At 43.1% G+C, this 17194-nt stretch overlaps 1 protein-coding gene across 1 annotated transcript in view; it reads left to right on the plus strand.

The window, feature by feature from the left end:
• Positions 1-5035: 5035 nt before the first annotated feature.
• Positions 5036-17194, plus strand: part of MAP7D3 (MAP7 domain containing 3) — a 47919-nt gene continuing 35760 nt past the window's right edge. Inside the window, exon 1 of the mRNA XM_064518315.1 lies at positions 5036-5244. Coding sequence (XP_064374385.1) covers positions 5160-5244 — 85 coding nt within the window. The 5' untranslated portion in view covers positions 5036-5159. The remainder of the gene's footprint in view (positions 5245-17194) is intronic.

A 17194-nucleotide genomic window follows, 5' to 3' on the forward strand; every position in this document is an offset into this window, starting at 1 on the left:
TTGCCTCTGTTTAGCCACTGGGCACTGTGGTAAAACAAATAACTAGTGATGACAACATTAAATGTTTACACATGCAGCGAGCACTTAAATACAAAGCACCTCAGTCTAGATACGCAGACGCAGCTTTTACACATGCTATTCAGGCAGTCGCTTTTGCAAATATGGCCAAAGAGCGTAAGTTTTACTGTTTTATTACTTACCATTATTTGTGTACCATCCTCAATGTGCTGAACGTAGCACACACACACACACACACACACACACACACACACACACACACAGAGTCACTGTTTCAACTTCAAAGAGCTTCTGCTTATATGAAGGAAAGCTGTAGGACAAATAAGTAGGTACACAAACACTGAAAAGATGGCATATGGCAAGAACAGACTTTTATCTCCTTCATTTTGCTCCCAGTAATAACTAAAATTTGGATGTTATGGAGCATACGTATGCTAAGGTAAAATATAGGTGTTATGCTATTAAATGAGAACAGGTGGGACATTCCATGCATAGGATTACAGATGGGATAGAAGTTGAGCTTTTTCCACAGGGATTACATTAAGATGCACGTATCACACACCCAGTGCTTGCAATTGTTTGTTCTTTCCAACTTTTCTCCTTTCATGCAAATTGGATTTCTGTCCTTATAAAAACTATTATACAGCAAAGGAGGAGCTAAGATACGGCATCGATGTCATGCACTGAAGCAGCAAACCTTTCCTGCCAACTACCCAAGGTCACATGTTGCCTTCCCTCAAACTCATTCATCTTTTGACACTTAGTATGGTCTATCTAAATTTAGAAGGCAATTTTGCAATCCTTGCACTGAATAATATGTTTTGGCCAACAGTCCCAAAAATCACCAGCAAGAATGACTGAATCACATAAACACAGAGCTGGAAGAGACTTCAAGGGGTCACGCACTCCCTTCCCTGGCGCTGTGATCAGACACTCAGATCAGCCACACATCTCCAGTGTCCCAGAGGTCTTAGGTGTCTACTTGAGTCAGAGCAAGCAGATTATCACCCTTCAGTTGTCTCTTCTTTAAGCTAAAAAATCCCAATTCTTCAATCATTCCTCATTAATCTTGTCATTATTCTTGCTGATTTCCCTTAGCCCCTCTCCAACTGGTTTGTATCTCCAAGTGCAGTGCCCTAACCGTGCTCCTGCTGGTGCCTCATCCTTGCAGAGCTGAGTGGAAGGATTGCTCCACGTCTAACAGGCTCCCCTTCTGTTCACGCTTTCCGGAAGGGTGCTTCCCTTTTCACGATACCACGACGCTGTTGACTCATGCTCAGCTTGTAACATCCCAGATTATTTTTCTGCTGTACCTGCTACTTAGCAAGCTGTTCTCTGTCCTGTAGTTCTGCAGCTAATTATCCTGTCTAAATGTTCTATCTTGCAATGGTCCCTATTTCTCTTCATTTGGATTTTTTTCAGGACTACAACTCTAGTTTGTCAAGACCGTTTTGAATTTTCTGCTTGTCCTCTAACATATCAGCAGTGCTCACAAAGAGAACAGGGATGCTTTTCCATTCCCCCATTATATTTATAATTAATAAAAATACTAGACCAAGGACAAACTAAGGGCTTGATTCTGCATCTATTGCGTTAAGCAATATTGCTTGATAACTTTACATCTAAGGAATTATTCACCCAGATAAATACAAGCCAATTTGAGCCAAGACTGAAAAACGAGGTCCTTAGAGTGTGGATGTATTAGTAACACAGACTGTTGCTGGTACTTGTCCCAGCAGGAGAGTAATAAACAAGAATGTGCAGTTAAAGCCCACTTGGAAAGAAGGTTGGATGGCTACAGCAATTTTCATGCCACCAATTTTCTTTCCATCAGCCATGGCAGTTACATTCACCACAGGAAACCCACTATAATCTGTCACAATATACGCCTTGCGCTTCTGGATTTAGATCATTTTGAAATACTGTTGAATACACATGAACATTTTATTGTTACATACTTCAGAGATCAAAGCGGTTAAGGTCTCTAGCTTCACAGAAAATTTGGGGGCTGGTTTTCTTTGAACTAGAATATAAAAACTGCTATACCAGATCAGAAATTGAGGTCCAGTCAGCATAGTATCTAACAGTGTGTAACATCAGACACTTTGGGGAAAGGGGTAAGAAAAAGATCATGGGTAGGTGTTTCTTCCTATAGCATACCCTCCTCAGATATACTAATGGCTCGCGTATTTTCTGAGCTGGCATTTTTTGCACCTGGATCACCCTTCACATGCTTCTAGTTGACTAATTTTGGCCGAATCATTGGAATATTTTGATATTTCTTACACCAAAGTGCATAGTATAAAAACCCGAGAATCTCAAATTACATGAAGTGGCATGGCTCTATTGATTTTCATCTCACAATGACAATATGCACCAATTAATAATTTGGCCCAAAACATTTCTGAAAGATTTGTCAGAAAATACCACATAAAAACTAAAAGGACAGAAAGACCGACTGCAAAATTAAATTACTCATTTTTCTCCAGGGACAATGCAGAAAAGGACAGTCTTTAAAGGATTAGAATAAATCAGCTATTGCAATCAAATCTGCAAATGCAGCAAAACTGAAAGATGATTGCCAGTGCTGCTGAAGCCACGCAAGGTCAAAATTTTAATGAAGTTCTACTAAAAATGCATAAGCAGTAATTGCGTGATTGAACTAAAAATCTGAGAAACAAGGTTATATAGGAAATAAGACGGAAGCTACAGTATGATTGCCGAAATATTAGCTCAGACATTCCTAAACTGCTCATTAAAGATATTTCCCACCGTGGGGCAGATTTTCTCAGCTAAATTCCTGTGTGCCTAAAGATGAAAGTTAGGTACCTCGAGCAGTATCTGTACGTATGGAGAGCATGGAGGGACAATGTCCCTCAAGAGCCCTTTTCTCTCTCATGGATTTCAAGGTGCTTGGCCTTTCTGTTTTAAGTATGCAGCCTCCACTGTCTCACCACAGATACAAAGCTGAACATGTGGAACACACGGTTTATTTCCCTCCTGCCATTTGTACCTTCTGCTCTGAAGCTTTGCATATGCAGGAAACCAGACATGTTAAATTGCAAGCACTGAGGCCCCTTGTATGTATGTCTGTTGAAATGGAAAGAACATAAAATACCATCTCATCTGAAAACTCATTTTGGCCGGCCATGCCATTTGCAAGCATTCCTTTTGGCAGAGTGATTCTTCCCAGGCTAATTTTGTCATTTTTCTCAGAGGAAAAAATGGATAAATGGACGTTACCCCCCCTTTACTGCACAGCGTATTAAAGAAATTCCTTAACCGAAGGGGACATATATGTAACCCAATCACTTTCAGAGGCACCCGAACCTTCACAAGTACTCTATTTATAGACATATGGAAAATATAGTCTCATAACAACACATTACCTACGAATCTTGCAAAAACATAAAAATTGTATTCTATCATGCAGTCTGACCACTTTTGTCATGTAGTCTGACTATATCTATAGCAATTTATGTTGTGCAGCACCAATAGAAAATGTTCTGGATACACTTCAAAATAGCTGTTGGTGAAAGGCAGTGGAAAAAAAATGCAATGATACAGAATCAGGAGTCGAGAAATCTGGGTTGGTTTTTTCTTGCTCTGCTGCTTTGTTAATGACTGATAACCACAGACTTTGATTTCAGTGACTCAGTTTTCTCACTGGTACAATGAAGGTAATGCACCTAATTATCTCTCAGTGGAAAGGTGAAGCTTAATTTCAGCATGTGTGTAAAGCACATGGAGATTGCTAAGTGGGTGAATAAGTAAATGCACAGCATTATTACTACATATTATAAAAGCAAACTCGGGAAATTTGGCACAGATTTTGTTCTTTTTTTCCCTTTAGCTACCCCTTTGTTTTAAGTAACAACAACAATAAGTGGCATTTTATAACACCGAGAGGAAACAAGAGACAAAGGACTCTGAACACACATGCTAAAGCAGGGAAAGCCAATATAACCAGCAAGAAACAAAGAACAGGGCAGGTCTGTGGTCACAATTTTCAAGCTAAAATGGAGCCCTGCTCCAAAATTTCCCAGGGTTTCTTCACTCTCGTGAAATGCTGCATGATCTAAGGGCTACTTTTTCCACCTTCTTCCCACCCATGGGATGATTCTGCGGCCCTCAGACAGGTAAACGCCCGCTCGTGATTTCAAAGGGAGTTTTCCGCACAAGGCCCGAAGCGCCTGTCCTTCCATAAGGCCACCGATGCCGGTTTATCCTCGCTCTTCCCAGAGCGCAAAGCTAGAGGCAAAATGAGGACAGACTGTTCCAGAAGATGCTGAAAAGCAAACAGGCAGCAAAATGAGCGGCAAATCCAAGGTGTCACGGAACAAGAATACGTGGGAACCCATTCGACGCTTTTTGAGTAATCGTTTTTTCCAGGACGGCTCGCTCGCCTCACCCTTACCCTGCTACGCTTTGGGGAACACGCGCAAACAGCGGTTTCGTGCAGAAACAGCCGCTTGCAAACCCCGGCAAGGTGCAGAAGGGGCCACGTGCAAGACAGGGGCGCTTGAAGGACTCAAGCCCCCGCCAGCGAGCTGCGTAACCCACGTCACTGCCTTCTTTTCAGTTTACTGAACCTAAATTTCCACAGGATTGGTAAAACCCAAGGTGCGTTCCCCCTACGGACCATGGGTCAACGCGGTGGAGTAAGCTGCCAGCAGCGGATGGCAGAGGCCGCCGGCAGCACACCTCGCCCCGCTGAGTTTTTCATAGCTTCAGGCTAATCCTGCACGAGTTACAGCCAGGTAACTCCGCTCACCTATCCACAACGCGCAGCCGCCCAAGCTGGGGGCAGGACCGGGTGCCCTGGCTGGTCACCAGCCTGTTCCCCCCCCCGCCCCGGCTTTAGCCTCCTTGCTGGAAAAGCGGGTTTGTTTATACCGGTCACAGTGGGCAACACCGGCCCCTGCCCCCCTCCCGCCCCAAACGGCCGCGGGCGCTGCCCGGCGGGGCGGCTACGCCCTGTCATCCTCCCCCCGGGAGGGGGCCCCGGCGCCGAGCCGCCCGCGGCCGGGGCTGCGCTGCCCTCCCCCGCGGCGACGCTGCCGGGCGGCGCGGAGCCTGCGCACTGCGCCTCCCGCGTCCCCCTTCTGCCCGGCCGCCAGTCGCGCGGCCCGGCGCTGAAGATGGCGGAGGGCGGCGGCGGCGCTGCCCCCCCCTCCTCCTCCTCCTCTTCCTCCTCCTCCTTGAAGGGGCTGCGGGAGCAGATGGGTGAGAGCCGGCGGCGCGGCGCCGGGAGGGCGGAGAGGGGCAGGGGGGGGGCGGCCTCGGGGACCCCCGCGGGCGCGGCGCGGCCGCCCGGCTTGGCCTGGCCCCCCTCGAGGGCGCTGCCCTCGGTCTGCTTGGCCCTCTGCCGCCGCGGCCCTTTCCCGCCGGGCCGCGGTGAGGAAGAGGAGCCGCCTCCCCCCGAGCCCCCGGCCCGCGCCCGGACGTGCCCGCGGCGCCGCCGGCCTCTCCTCCCGGCGCGGGCCGCTGCCCGGCAGCTCCGGCGGGGCGCGGGCAGGGGCAGATGCGGCTTCGCCGAGGGAGTCGCCCATTTTCCCTGCCCTCCCCAAGACCCGGGCCGCGCTCCTCGGCGGCTCTTGCGCGCCGGCTCGCAGCTGCTGCAGAGGTTTTGTCCCGCAGCTGCCCCGACACCCAAGCGCAGAAGGATGGGACAGCCCGGATCACCGTTTCCTAATCAAAACACTTCCCCCCCCCCCCAAGTCTTTTCCTTTTTTGAATCGGTATCCTAAGAGGGCTAAAGAAACTTAAACATAGCTCTGCACTGCTTTGGTCTTGTCCTCGGGTGCATTTATGTATGTTTATATTTAAGATCCTTAATAATATCATACTCTGTGAAATGAGTGTTGCAGGTACGAAGGATGCTCCAAGATAGTTTCGTGGCATAGCTGCACACCTTAGCGTTGTGGGTGAGCCATTACAAAAGATAAATATTTTCTTATTCCAGACTTAGAAAAATAAGGAAGGAGTATTGTGATTTTTCATTCGTTAGTTTGATCTAAACTAACCAACCTGGACTATGTACAAAAACTACTCTGGCAGCCTCTCGTTTGACTTTTTTCAATGTGTCTGTGTAATTACTTAGAGAGGAGTGCTGGCAAAAGGTCCTGAATAATCAGCTCATGTCTGGCAGGTTTTCTTCCTCTGTGTACTGTGTCAGAAATATTCCTTAATTATTTTTTTTTCCCTTTCAAAATTAAGACATTCTTAAGTGCTCAGGAAAGACAGTGCTCTGCCAGAAGGTGCTTCTTACCGGTGCAGATCATGTCTATTTGATCACTGTCCTTGCTGCAAGAACTGCTGAATTTTGTTTTCTGTATTGGATGCTCTTAAACTGGGGGCCTTAAATGTTTCTAAAGGCCTCACGCAGAGGTACCCATGCTCACTGACAGCCATCAGCGTTTAGTCCGACAGCCAGAGGTGCAAGGTTCCTTGAACCAGGCATCTCCATCTCCCTTTAGACGCACGCACGCACGCTCAAATATGCACGTCATCTTAACAACAACAAAAACCCTAACTAGATCCTAGAAAGGATAGACCTTGAATTTTTTCCCCTGAGGGGGTAGAAGTCACTGAACCAGCATCTAAGCTTGCGTTTATGTGGAATGCATTTCTAGCAGTTACATGTTAGAAGATGAACTCGTTGCTGATGTGAGTTGAAGCAATACTGTCTGTGAGTGTGCAGGCCCCTGCACTTCGGTTCCTGCCGCCTTGTCAGCAGCATTCCCCCCCTATCTGGAGAAAGCAAGCGATGTTTAGAAATCCTCCTCACGATCCAGCGGTTCACAGTGGAATTTGCAAGATAACTGTCACTATATTTGCTGCTGCTTGGCAAAGTTGTGAACAGCAACCAGGTCTCATACTGCAGCTGTCTGGAGAAGATCTGTAAAAAAGATCCAGCGTGAGGAAGCTCGTTCTGTCCCATGCTGCTGCTTTTTGGCAGGTTTGGAGGTGTGGGCAGAAGGACATAACTCTCTCTCTCTAAGCTCTGTTGACTGAGTGGCGAGCTTCTAATTTGTAAAAATTTATGCTAGCTAGAATACTTTTCCCCATTTCTGCTGAGCTGTGGGTAATTATGTCCTTTACCATCCTTATCAATCTGGAGAGCAAACATCTATGAAAAGCAGAATATAGTGCCACAAGCAGCATCAGCCCTTTGACCATGAACTTCTAGCTGGGAATCTCATGTTTAAGGATAGTAAATAAAGATGGGCTGCGTCCTGCTGAGAAACCGTAGATCCTTCTGCTAGTCAGGGTTTATGTGGTCCTTTTCTAGGTCCTTGATACAAGACACTACTGGAATTCTTGCTCCCTGCTTCCACTTGCTGTTAGCAGCCTTTTGATGCTAATTTGATCTTCAGCTGGTTGAATTTTTACTTGTTTTAGGCCTTGAAAACGTAGAACCCCATAATGCCAGTTGTTACTAACTTCCATATCAATGTGGTAAGTTTAAGGAAAATCTTCTTCTTGCCAGTTCAAGCTAATGTTGAGGGAAGAAAAAGGTGTTTCGCTTTCTTTATCAACTGTAATTAAGATTCTGCAGGCCAAATCATGCCTGCGGTGTCAGTTCTACAATTCCTTTGCGTTAATTTTCTGTCCTTACACGCTTGTCCAATCTTACTTCCTTTAGGTAGGCATGAGAAAGCAGAAAGCGCGTGCCGCCAGAATCTCGTTAACACTTCTATCGGTGATGCATGAACAGGAAACTTGAACTAGATGTGAAGTGTGGTTGTACGCTGTGAAGCAGCAGTGCATAAATGGCAGTTTTTTACTCCGTTGTTGTGTTCCATGAGTGCCCTTGTCATCCTTCAGAGACAAAGAGGAATTTCTGCTAGTATTTTAATACTGTAAGCACAGAGATGAGGGCAATAATCAGTTACCTGAGGTTTACCCGGTTAGTGAGGGCTTTTTTGGGTGATATGGGTAATCAGAATTAAAAAAATATTTTAAACTGTTGTAGTCTACCCTTATTTTACCGTTTAACCTTCATTTTCACTAAAATACCAAAGTCTTGACCTTCATAGCATCATTGATAGTGGATGTGTGTTTGCTTTTGCCAGAGCTTGGCTTCACTGTTGCTGGGTTTTCCACAAGTATATTAAATCACTTTGGGGAAGTTTATTCAAAAAATGTTAAAACAGTATGTATATTTTTTTCCTTTCTGAGACCTACATAATCTTTTAGGAAATCTGTGCAATCTTGGGCCGTGGTACAGAACCAAAGTGCCTTCTTCCTGTGGCCTTTCTCAGCAGATCTGCCTGCAGGCATAGTTACCATTATCTCCATAGCCAAGCCCAGTTTGGTTGGAACTTGTCTACTACAAGTAACAGCTTCAGTCAAATTGCTTGTTCCTCCCTGTATAAGTGACACTGTCTGGCTTTGTCCATCCTGCCTGGGACACAGTTCCTGTGACTTCTTTACCAAGCACGTAGGTACAGAATTAGCACTAAAAGAGGACTGAATAACTAATAGGGAAACTTTATTGCTCAGGCAAGTAGTCAGGAACATGTGCTGATTTGTGTGATCTCTAGGTAATGGTTGTCTGATAAAGTCTGACTTAAGAGCGCAAGTTAATAGCAAAAAATATGGAAGTACTATAGAGCTCCTTGGCAGGGGCTTGGTGGCAACGTCGCATGGCAGGAGTTAGTAAACTGGAGGGTGAGTGGTGTGTAGAGAATGTGCTTTGGGATCCCAGAGCACCTCACTGTCAAACAACTGGTGAATTAACCTCTCCATCGGAGTTTCTTCCTGGAAGGAAGAATTTACTTTTTAATTTGGATTCTCAAAAGCCCCGGGGTTTTGCAGAGTGATTGCGAGCAGGAGTGGGCTTCGAAACTTGTCTGGGAAGCTGTTAGACAAGGAATGGCTGAAGCCATTCCTTTGCCAGGTTCCTGGTAGCGTGGGGACACTAGGGTAAAAACATCTTCAGTATTCAGTTGCTCTGCCTTACCTGTGGTATTTGCACGAGCAACTCACACTGCTTCAGTATGTGGAGCAAAAGTGACCTAGTGGCTGGGGTGCTACTGTCATTCACTAGCTCTGCGTTCAGTTTCTTGTTTTGTCAGACTCCTAATAACTTTGGAGAAGTTCTTTAAGATCTCTCCGTGCTTCTGCTTTTTTCCCTGCAAGGAAGTAGTAGTAATACTGCTTCACAGAGTGCCGAGGTGATAAATGCATAACACTGTTACAGAAATGGGATGTCGCGTAGGACCCGGTGGTGAGAGAATGTTCCCAGGTAAGGCTGAGAACTTAACGTAATAGTAATGACTTAGTCTTAATTTCATTCTCTTCTTGTTGGTGGAAATATAGCAGTACAGAGTAGAAATAATTTCACACCGATTCACAAAGATGTATGCTACGTATTAGGTGCTTAACATTTTGAAGATTACTTCCAGTTGTAAGTGGTTTATAAAGAGTTTATTCTAATTTAAAACTTTTAAGTTCTTCACATTCCTCCAAATGCATTCAAGAAAAATATCCTCCTTGCTGTCAAGCCCAAAAAAATCTCAAGTAATACCACATGCAACATGTGTTTGGAAACTTCTCATATAGAATGTTGCATTCTCTACATAGTCCTTTATGTGTTAAAATTGCAAAGCATACATTTAGATTTCATGCTTCAACTCAGATGAAAGTATTAAACAAGTCTTGCAAGGATTGCTAGTATAATGGCAGAAGCCCAGAGATATCATGGCTTGTGCTATCCCTAAGCATACAAAGCCTTAAAATGCGACTGGGATTAAGGACTGCCTCTTCTTTGTGCACTTTTCTTAAAACGTGCCTATCGGTGTTCTTATTGAAAAGTGCTGATACTATTATTAATTCTCAGTTCTTAAAAGCGCTGAGAGATTTTAGAAGAAAAGTACTGGGATACTGTGTGAGAGAGATGCAGCAATACTCTGAGATAGTCATAATTGCAGAAGTATCTCTAAATACTTATATCTTCAATTAAACTTCATTAATCAGAGATACGTGCAGTCATATTGTGAAAGGATACCCTGACGATTAAAATTCTGAGCATGCAATTTAAGTGACTTATCTAAATATGACTTATCAGATGACTTGCAATGTTTTAAAAACAAACTGGAGACTTCAAATTCCTGGTCTACCACAAATGAATTAGAGCCATTTAGCTTCTAATTATACAGCTTACAACCAGGTAGTTCTTAATTGATGATATGCTTTTGATATGTTTGCACATGCCCATCCAATAATTAAAACTGTTCTAGATGTTAGTGATTAACTTGTTAGGAGTGTGGGATTCGTGGAAAAAATCAAATGCTGCTCGATGTGTTTTAATTTGAAAGAGAGAGCCATTAGCCGCCATGTATAATGCCCCAGTAATCCACCCTATACATGCGTGTCCGTCACAATGGAAAGGAGTGGGTGTTACCATTTGCTTTTTAAGGAAAGCTGGCCTACTTGCTTGGCATTTGTTTTCTTCTAAATAATTTTCATTTTCCAGTCAGTTTTGAGCTTCTGCTTTGCAGGTGAAGGATTCCCCAGTTATAGTTGCATTTGAAGAAAGTAGTTACCACTAGCAGTGTTCAGAGCACCTACATCTCTTCCTCACAGTGTTTTCCCTTTTCTTCATTCAAAGGGAACGTTAAAATACTGTTCTTTGAGTACTTAACTGACTCTTAATTTATTGACACCTACCAGTGTTTAAATGTGCTGACCTAAATCTTGGGAGGCAGCAAAGCTACTGTACCATCCTTTGAACCACCTTTTCTGGGCAAGTGTCTTAAAGCTTCTAGGTGGTAATATACCTCTCCAAAGTTAGAGAGGTTGGTTACAAGAATAGGAATCTACAGTATATTTAAAGAACTGAAATGAATAAATGTGTTCTGTTAAATGTAAAGTTTGTCTTCTCTTTAGTTTTGTTGAGATCGTTTCTTAAAGAACCATAAGTTTGTGGCATAATGTTGGTCAATGATACATACATTGTGTTTTGGACGTTCAAAGCCTGGGTTGGTAGTCTCCAGACCACATCAGTGAAGTGTTACCTTACTCACTTTCAGATTTCTCTGGAAGACTTCTCTGCCATGAGATAATGAATAAGCAGAAGATGAACAGAGCCTTCAGTTTATTAAACAAAAACATAGTCTCTTAACTCTTTGTTGTCCTCTTCTGCCTTTTTATCCTACTTATTTTTTTCACCCATCTGTCATTTCTCACTTATCCATTCTTTAAGCTCTTTGGGCAGGGATCAGTTCTTGATTAGTTCCCTGGGGTCTTGCATTATTTTTGGGGAATGCCTCTTATCAGAACTTCCATTTTTAATTGCTTAGATTAAGCATTCAGTTGTAGGAGGATTTACAGTTTAATTCCATGTACATTTTGTACCACTGTGTTCTGCTCTAGCCTGTGCTTTTGCGACGTTACAACACCCTGTTAACCTGCGCTGTTGTGATGCACGGTTGCGTTTGAGTGCTGTGTTAGCCTGGAGGCCGCTCTCGTGGAGGTGATGCCAACGTAGCCCCTCTCGTTCGGAAGCAGAAACAGTGTCGGGCTGAGTTCTGAAGCTGCCATAAGAAATTCATCCAGTGTAAGAGGCAAAAGCAACAGTTTTCACTGCTGTCGTGTAAAGGAACTATTATCCTTCCATCTGAAAACAGCTCAGAATGGTGCTTTTACAGGGTTTGTCTCAAGTCGGTTGTGACTTGCAGTGCTAGGCTGGGTCACTGGCGGCATTGTTTGGGCTGGGGGTGCTGAACAATAGCCAGCCTGCAGACCAGAGGACAAAAGCGTTCGCCAGAAAATGCTTCAAACAAGCCAAGGAACCAGGCTGCTCGGGAAAGGGGGAAGTGGGAGACAGGAGACGCTAGCTGATTTCCAGTGTTACAGATAGTGCAATACAAAAGAAATAATACAGTGGGGAAGACAGATGTGAAAGAGAGAACTAGAAGTTTGTCGTGAAGTTACTTTTTGCAGCAGGCTGAATTCAAGGTGCAGGTGTGGGAACGGATGAGTTTGAGGCCCCTCCGTAGCTGGAGGACTAAAGTGGAGCTAGCTGATTTGTGCCTCTGTTTAGCTTTTGCTGACACTTGAGCTAGAAGCGCCGGTGGGAACTAAACTGCTCTGCAGGTCAGACGTGGGACTGCTCTCACATGAGTTAACCCGATCCAGTATGAGGCACAGAATATGTTATATTTTTTCCAAATTTACTCCAGAAGCCTGATGCACTGGGAAGCATTAGCAGTGAAAGAAAATGATCTGTACAGCAGAGAGGGTACAAATAATCCTCTCCTTTGCCTTTAAACCTCCACCATTTTACCTTTTTTGTTCCCTGTGCAGCTATTAAAGCTGTGTCTAATTCTGTCTGGTTTGGAGTATTTAATCTGTATACACCTATATGTAAGTGTATAGCTTATGGTGCATAACTCTCAGGTTTCACTGTGAATCCACTTCAGGTAATGTAAGAGTATATTTATCACATAAACTGTTTTCAGTTAGGCCAATGTATTAGGAAATATTGGAGTTTCCACTATGCAGAAATAGGTAAATACTGATCTCTGTTACAATTATGGAGGTTCAGAAGGTACTTTTAGTCCGAGTTTATTGCATCAGCATTAAAGTCAGTGTCTAATATTTCTTTAAAAGAAATCATCCAAGGTGGATGAAAGCAACTTCTGTTTGTTTTGCAGTTGGCAAGAGGAGTTTGCGGTTGCCAACCCACAGAAACTTTGTGCAGAAAATTCTCTTTAGATCAAAAATGCAACCTTAATGTATTCTGGTGGAGAATTTTACATAGAGTACAAATATCTTAGTGACTTGCTCTTTCACTGAGAAACAAAATGAGCATTCCAGCCTTCCCAAATCCCTGGCTTCCCTGTAGCTGTGTCTTAATAACACTGTGCTTCTAGACAGCAAGGAAACAATGGCAATGTGTGGCCATTTGCTAAGGAATACAGATGGGATTGTAAGGCTTGTATATTCTTTATGTAGGAAGCATCAATTCTAAAGAGAGGTCATTGTGCAGATAAGCTTCGTAAGCACGATGCAATAAACAGATTAATAACTAATGCCACGTAGAGCAGGGAAATCTGAGTTGCATTAAACCTTGCAGAGAGTTGGGAATATGTGAATTGGCGAATTATCCCCTTTGAAATGCCGTCTTGTACAAATCGTATTATCATATCAAATTTGATTGGCGAAGGAATCCTTTCTAAAAAAAGGCCTGGAGAAAACTGGATCTTGCTAGATGCAAAGCTTTTTCAGTTGACTTTGCAAAGGTGAGGAAGAACTGTGAGGAAAAAACAGTGGCAAAGGAGAAACAGAAGGAAACAGGAAGCCAGTGAGTAGCTGAGAATAGAGTATCTGCCACAGTTCAGTTTCATGTCCTTCAGGGGATGAGTAATAGCATACCTTACTAATAAAAAAAAACCCAAATTGTGAAGCCTAGTCTCTTTTTCAGAGAAGGGGGTGGATTTAGATTGTCAGCTCCGTAAGAGCCTTCAAGCGCAGCTGCTACGGGCAGTGCTTCCTACCAGCCTTACGATGGCTTCCACGAGAGCTGGTGGCACCTCGTCTTCCTCTCTAAGCGCTGTGCTGGCAGTTGCCTCACCACTGGGTAGAGAGGAGCATAACTCTTGGCAGAGCAGTGTGGGCAAGGTTAAAATAAGAGAACAAGAGAGACAGCAGGAATGAGAATGACTCCTTCCGCTGAAGATACGCTGCTTTTGGACAATAATATAGTGTCTCTGACCATAGAAAGTTTTTGGAGATGGATGCTACTTCTAAGGACAAATTTTGATTCCTTGCTCTTATTACCTTCAAGTTCGGCTTAGCTCGTGCTCTTCCCCGTGGGAAAAGTGTACAGAGATCAACCCACAAATTATTCTAACGAGCAACCATACTGGGGCCTCTCTGAGCATGCCTTAGGCTGAATGAATATGGTCACGTGTCTTGGAGATCGCTTCTGCTGTATCTTTGTAGACTGCCTTATTAAAAATAAGTAGTGTTTTGTTAATTATGGGGGAGGAGTTGATGTTACCAGCTCCTGATCTGAGTAGGGATGTTTAAGGATAAGTAATAACTTATATTTTTGGAAAAACGTCTCAAGTGCTTATTTGTGGACCTGTGAATTCAAGCACTACAAAGAAATGCTTGTGTTGAGCAATTTTGCAGTGGAATCTGTATTTATGATGAATTGAAGAAATCATCCTAAGCTGCCTTGAACACTTGACAAGGAAACCAGATTGTTTTAGAGAATGAGTTGCAGAAGTGGACTTAAATACTACCATGACAAATTCTGTGGGAGAAAAAAGCACATTAATGTAATAAAATAGGTAACACATATAGGGAACAAATGTAAAATGAAAGTGCAAACAAAATCTAGAGTAAGGATAAGACAACACGAAGCTCTTTTGGCCTGCTGAAGCTGAGAGACGGCGGGTGCTGTTTAACGGAGGTCTGTGTGCTTCCCATCTGGTGAGTGACCAGACACAACAGGAGAACCATCTGCCTCCCAGCTGGTCGGTCAGGAGCTGCCTACTGGGAGGCTTGTGTGTTCGGTTGTGGAGAAGGAGCCTGTCAGCCCCTGCAGCCCGAAGTGGGAGATGAGGGTTACCGGGAAAATGTAGGAAGAAAGAGGAAAAGAGGGAAAAGAGGATAGCATAGAGGGTCATTCTGTCCATCGTTAGAAACTTTGTGTTGTCTACCTGTTTATGTGAGGGAGCATCCTTGTTCTGGGTCCTCTGAGCAAGGGTTGATGATGTAAAAACAGTACCTGTCAGTATTGTATCATCTTGCAGCCATGTGTCTAACCTGTGTTAATTACTGAGTGGAAATCAGCATAAAGGAAAATGCGCAGAAGTCTCAAACCAGAATCCTAACTTCTCCTGCTTCCCTAAGAGCATGTGCAAAAAAATTATTGAAAGAAAGAGGATCTGAAATGTATTGCAGAAAAAGATCACTAGCAGCTAGGCAAACAGTAAGTGCTGTAGTGGAGCAAGACAAACATGGCATATTGCAGATTTGACACAATTAAGTTTAAAAGCAGATATATCTGTTAAGGAAGATGGATTTCATTATTGTTTTATGCATAGCTTATGGACTTCTTGTTACCTGCTTTAAGCTTTTTTGAAAACATTTTGATTTAGATAACATTTAGAATAACAATCCTTAATATTCAGGAGAGTCAATAATCTCCTAACCTTTGTTTCAAAGACTTAGCCTGGGATTTTTTTGTTTGTTTGTTTCCATAATGAGTCATTAAATCCTAAGTACCAGAAGGATGGCTGTGAAAATCGGCACATTCTGCTTTCTCTCTGTCTCGGTATGGGAAAGGAAGAGTGGAAGAGCTGGTCAGAAGAAGATGCAATGGAAGTCCTGAACCTTGCTAGGGACAGAGCCAGTTCAGTTCCCAGGGAGTTTTACTAAGATCTGTGTGGGTCCTTTGACAGTCTTTCTTGGCAGGGGCCAAGAGTATTACCTCAGGGCAAGGGCAGAAATAGAAATCAGGTTTTATTTTTAGCACCAGTCTCATCAGGGCATATTGGAAACCTGAGCAGCAAAGGGAAGTGCCGTCAAGCTCCGTGCAAGGGAAGCACCGTCACGCTTGTGTTGTTGGCTACATTATGAGCTAAAAGATATTTGAAAGAAATGGCATAGTTTGTTTTATCTGGCGTCTTGCCCAAGTAGTGATAGTGACCAGGTCTTGATGCTTTGGTTGCTTTGGTTTGTTCATAATATACTTGACCAGATACATAATGTTAAGTGGGGATGAAGGTTCAGTAGGAAAACTGCTTCTCAGATCATCTAATCATTTTATGTTCCAAATGACCCTATTTTAGAATGCATGAATGCAAATATTGCTATTGGCTAGACGTGGCCTGTACTATTATTAATTTTAGCTGAAGTATTTAAAGGTAGACTACTCTACAATAAGCACACACGTTGAGCTCATCACAAATGATAGTTTTGAAACCTCTAGTGACTGCGGTGGGAGGGGGGAGCTCAGAATAGAAATGAAATTTAGTTTTGCTGAATATCTCCACGCATGCATCCCCCAGTAGTGCGGCAGGTGGCATGGGTGGCAGTGAAACGGCTGTTACCTGGTCTTCCTTTCTGGCTATCGTCATTGCTGAGGGAAGTATTAGGCTCATTTTACAGAGAGAGATCGCTTTTGTGTTAAATTCTGTTCCGTGAAGCTTTGCTCCATCGCAGATGACAATGTTCATTACAGAAAACTGTACTAAAGAAACTGTCAGCGTCCTGTGCCAAAGAGTATTTAAAAGTGTTGAAAGCTAAAATTTCTTTATTCATATTGCAGCAAAATAAAAACAGTGTATTTTTAAAGGTTGCACAACAGCATGCAATTTCATTTTCTCTTACAGCAGCAGAATGTTGGTTTCGAAAGCTCACAAATAAATTTTTATCTTAAATTTACCATAAAAATCAGACAGGCTGTTAAACTTTTCTGTTGATCTGAGCCTTGGTGAACTTGGGCTGTTCAGTCACATATCTTGGGGGTGCATCAAATGTGATGACTGTGGCCTTTTTAGTAATCTTTTGTTTAAATCCCCAGTTCACTTTTAGGTCTAACTTTCAGCGGGAGGGGAGTTAAATGGATTACATCTGCGTGAGGCGAAGGTGCAACTCCTAGTGCCTTTAAATCTGCTGCTTTCAAATTTGTAAGCACCTGGCTTCTATTCAACTTCTGGGACATTGAAGCAGTGAACATAAATATTTTAACTGACATGCAGAATACTTCTGCTAAGTATTTAAAGACTTTTTTTCCCCTCTGTGTCCTTTGCAAGTTATAGCGTTTCTCTAACCTACTTTGCTGTTCTTCTATAGAATCTCAAGTAATCTCTTTTCGGCCTTAGTTATATTTTTAAGATGGACTAATTGCCTTGCAGTTATGACACATTTTTTAAACTGACACTTCCTCATCGTGAACATTATTCAAGTATTTGTTTCTTTTTTAAAATGAATAAATACATAATCCCGTAAATCCATTGTGACTGGTTTGTTCATCAAGATTTCTAATAATAAAATACATCTGCAAGTAAAATAAGATTATTTTTGTACCTGTTTAAATTACAGCTTTCTTCTTACTGTAGCTTTGTTACAAAAAAATTGGATGTTTGACATTTCTGAGAGTTGAGGCAAAACTGTAGTGTTGGCCTTAGATAAACCTGTTTGTGGGCAG

Source organism: Dromaius novaehollandiae, chromosome 11 (assembly GCF_036370855.1).
Source record: "Dromaius novaehollandiae isolate bDroNov1 chromosome 11, bDroNov1.hap1, whole genome shotgun sequence".
In the NCBI taxonomy this organism is placed as follows: Eukaryota; Metazoa; Chordata; class Aves; order Casuariiformes; family Dromaiidae; genus Dromaius; species Dromaius novaehollandiae.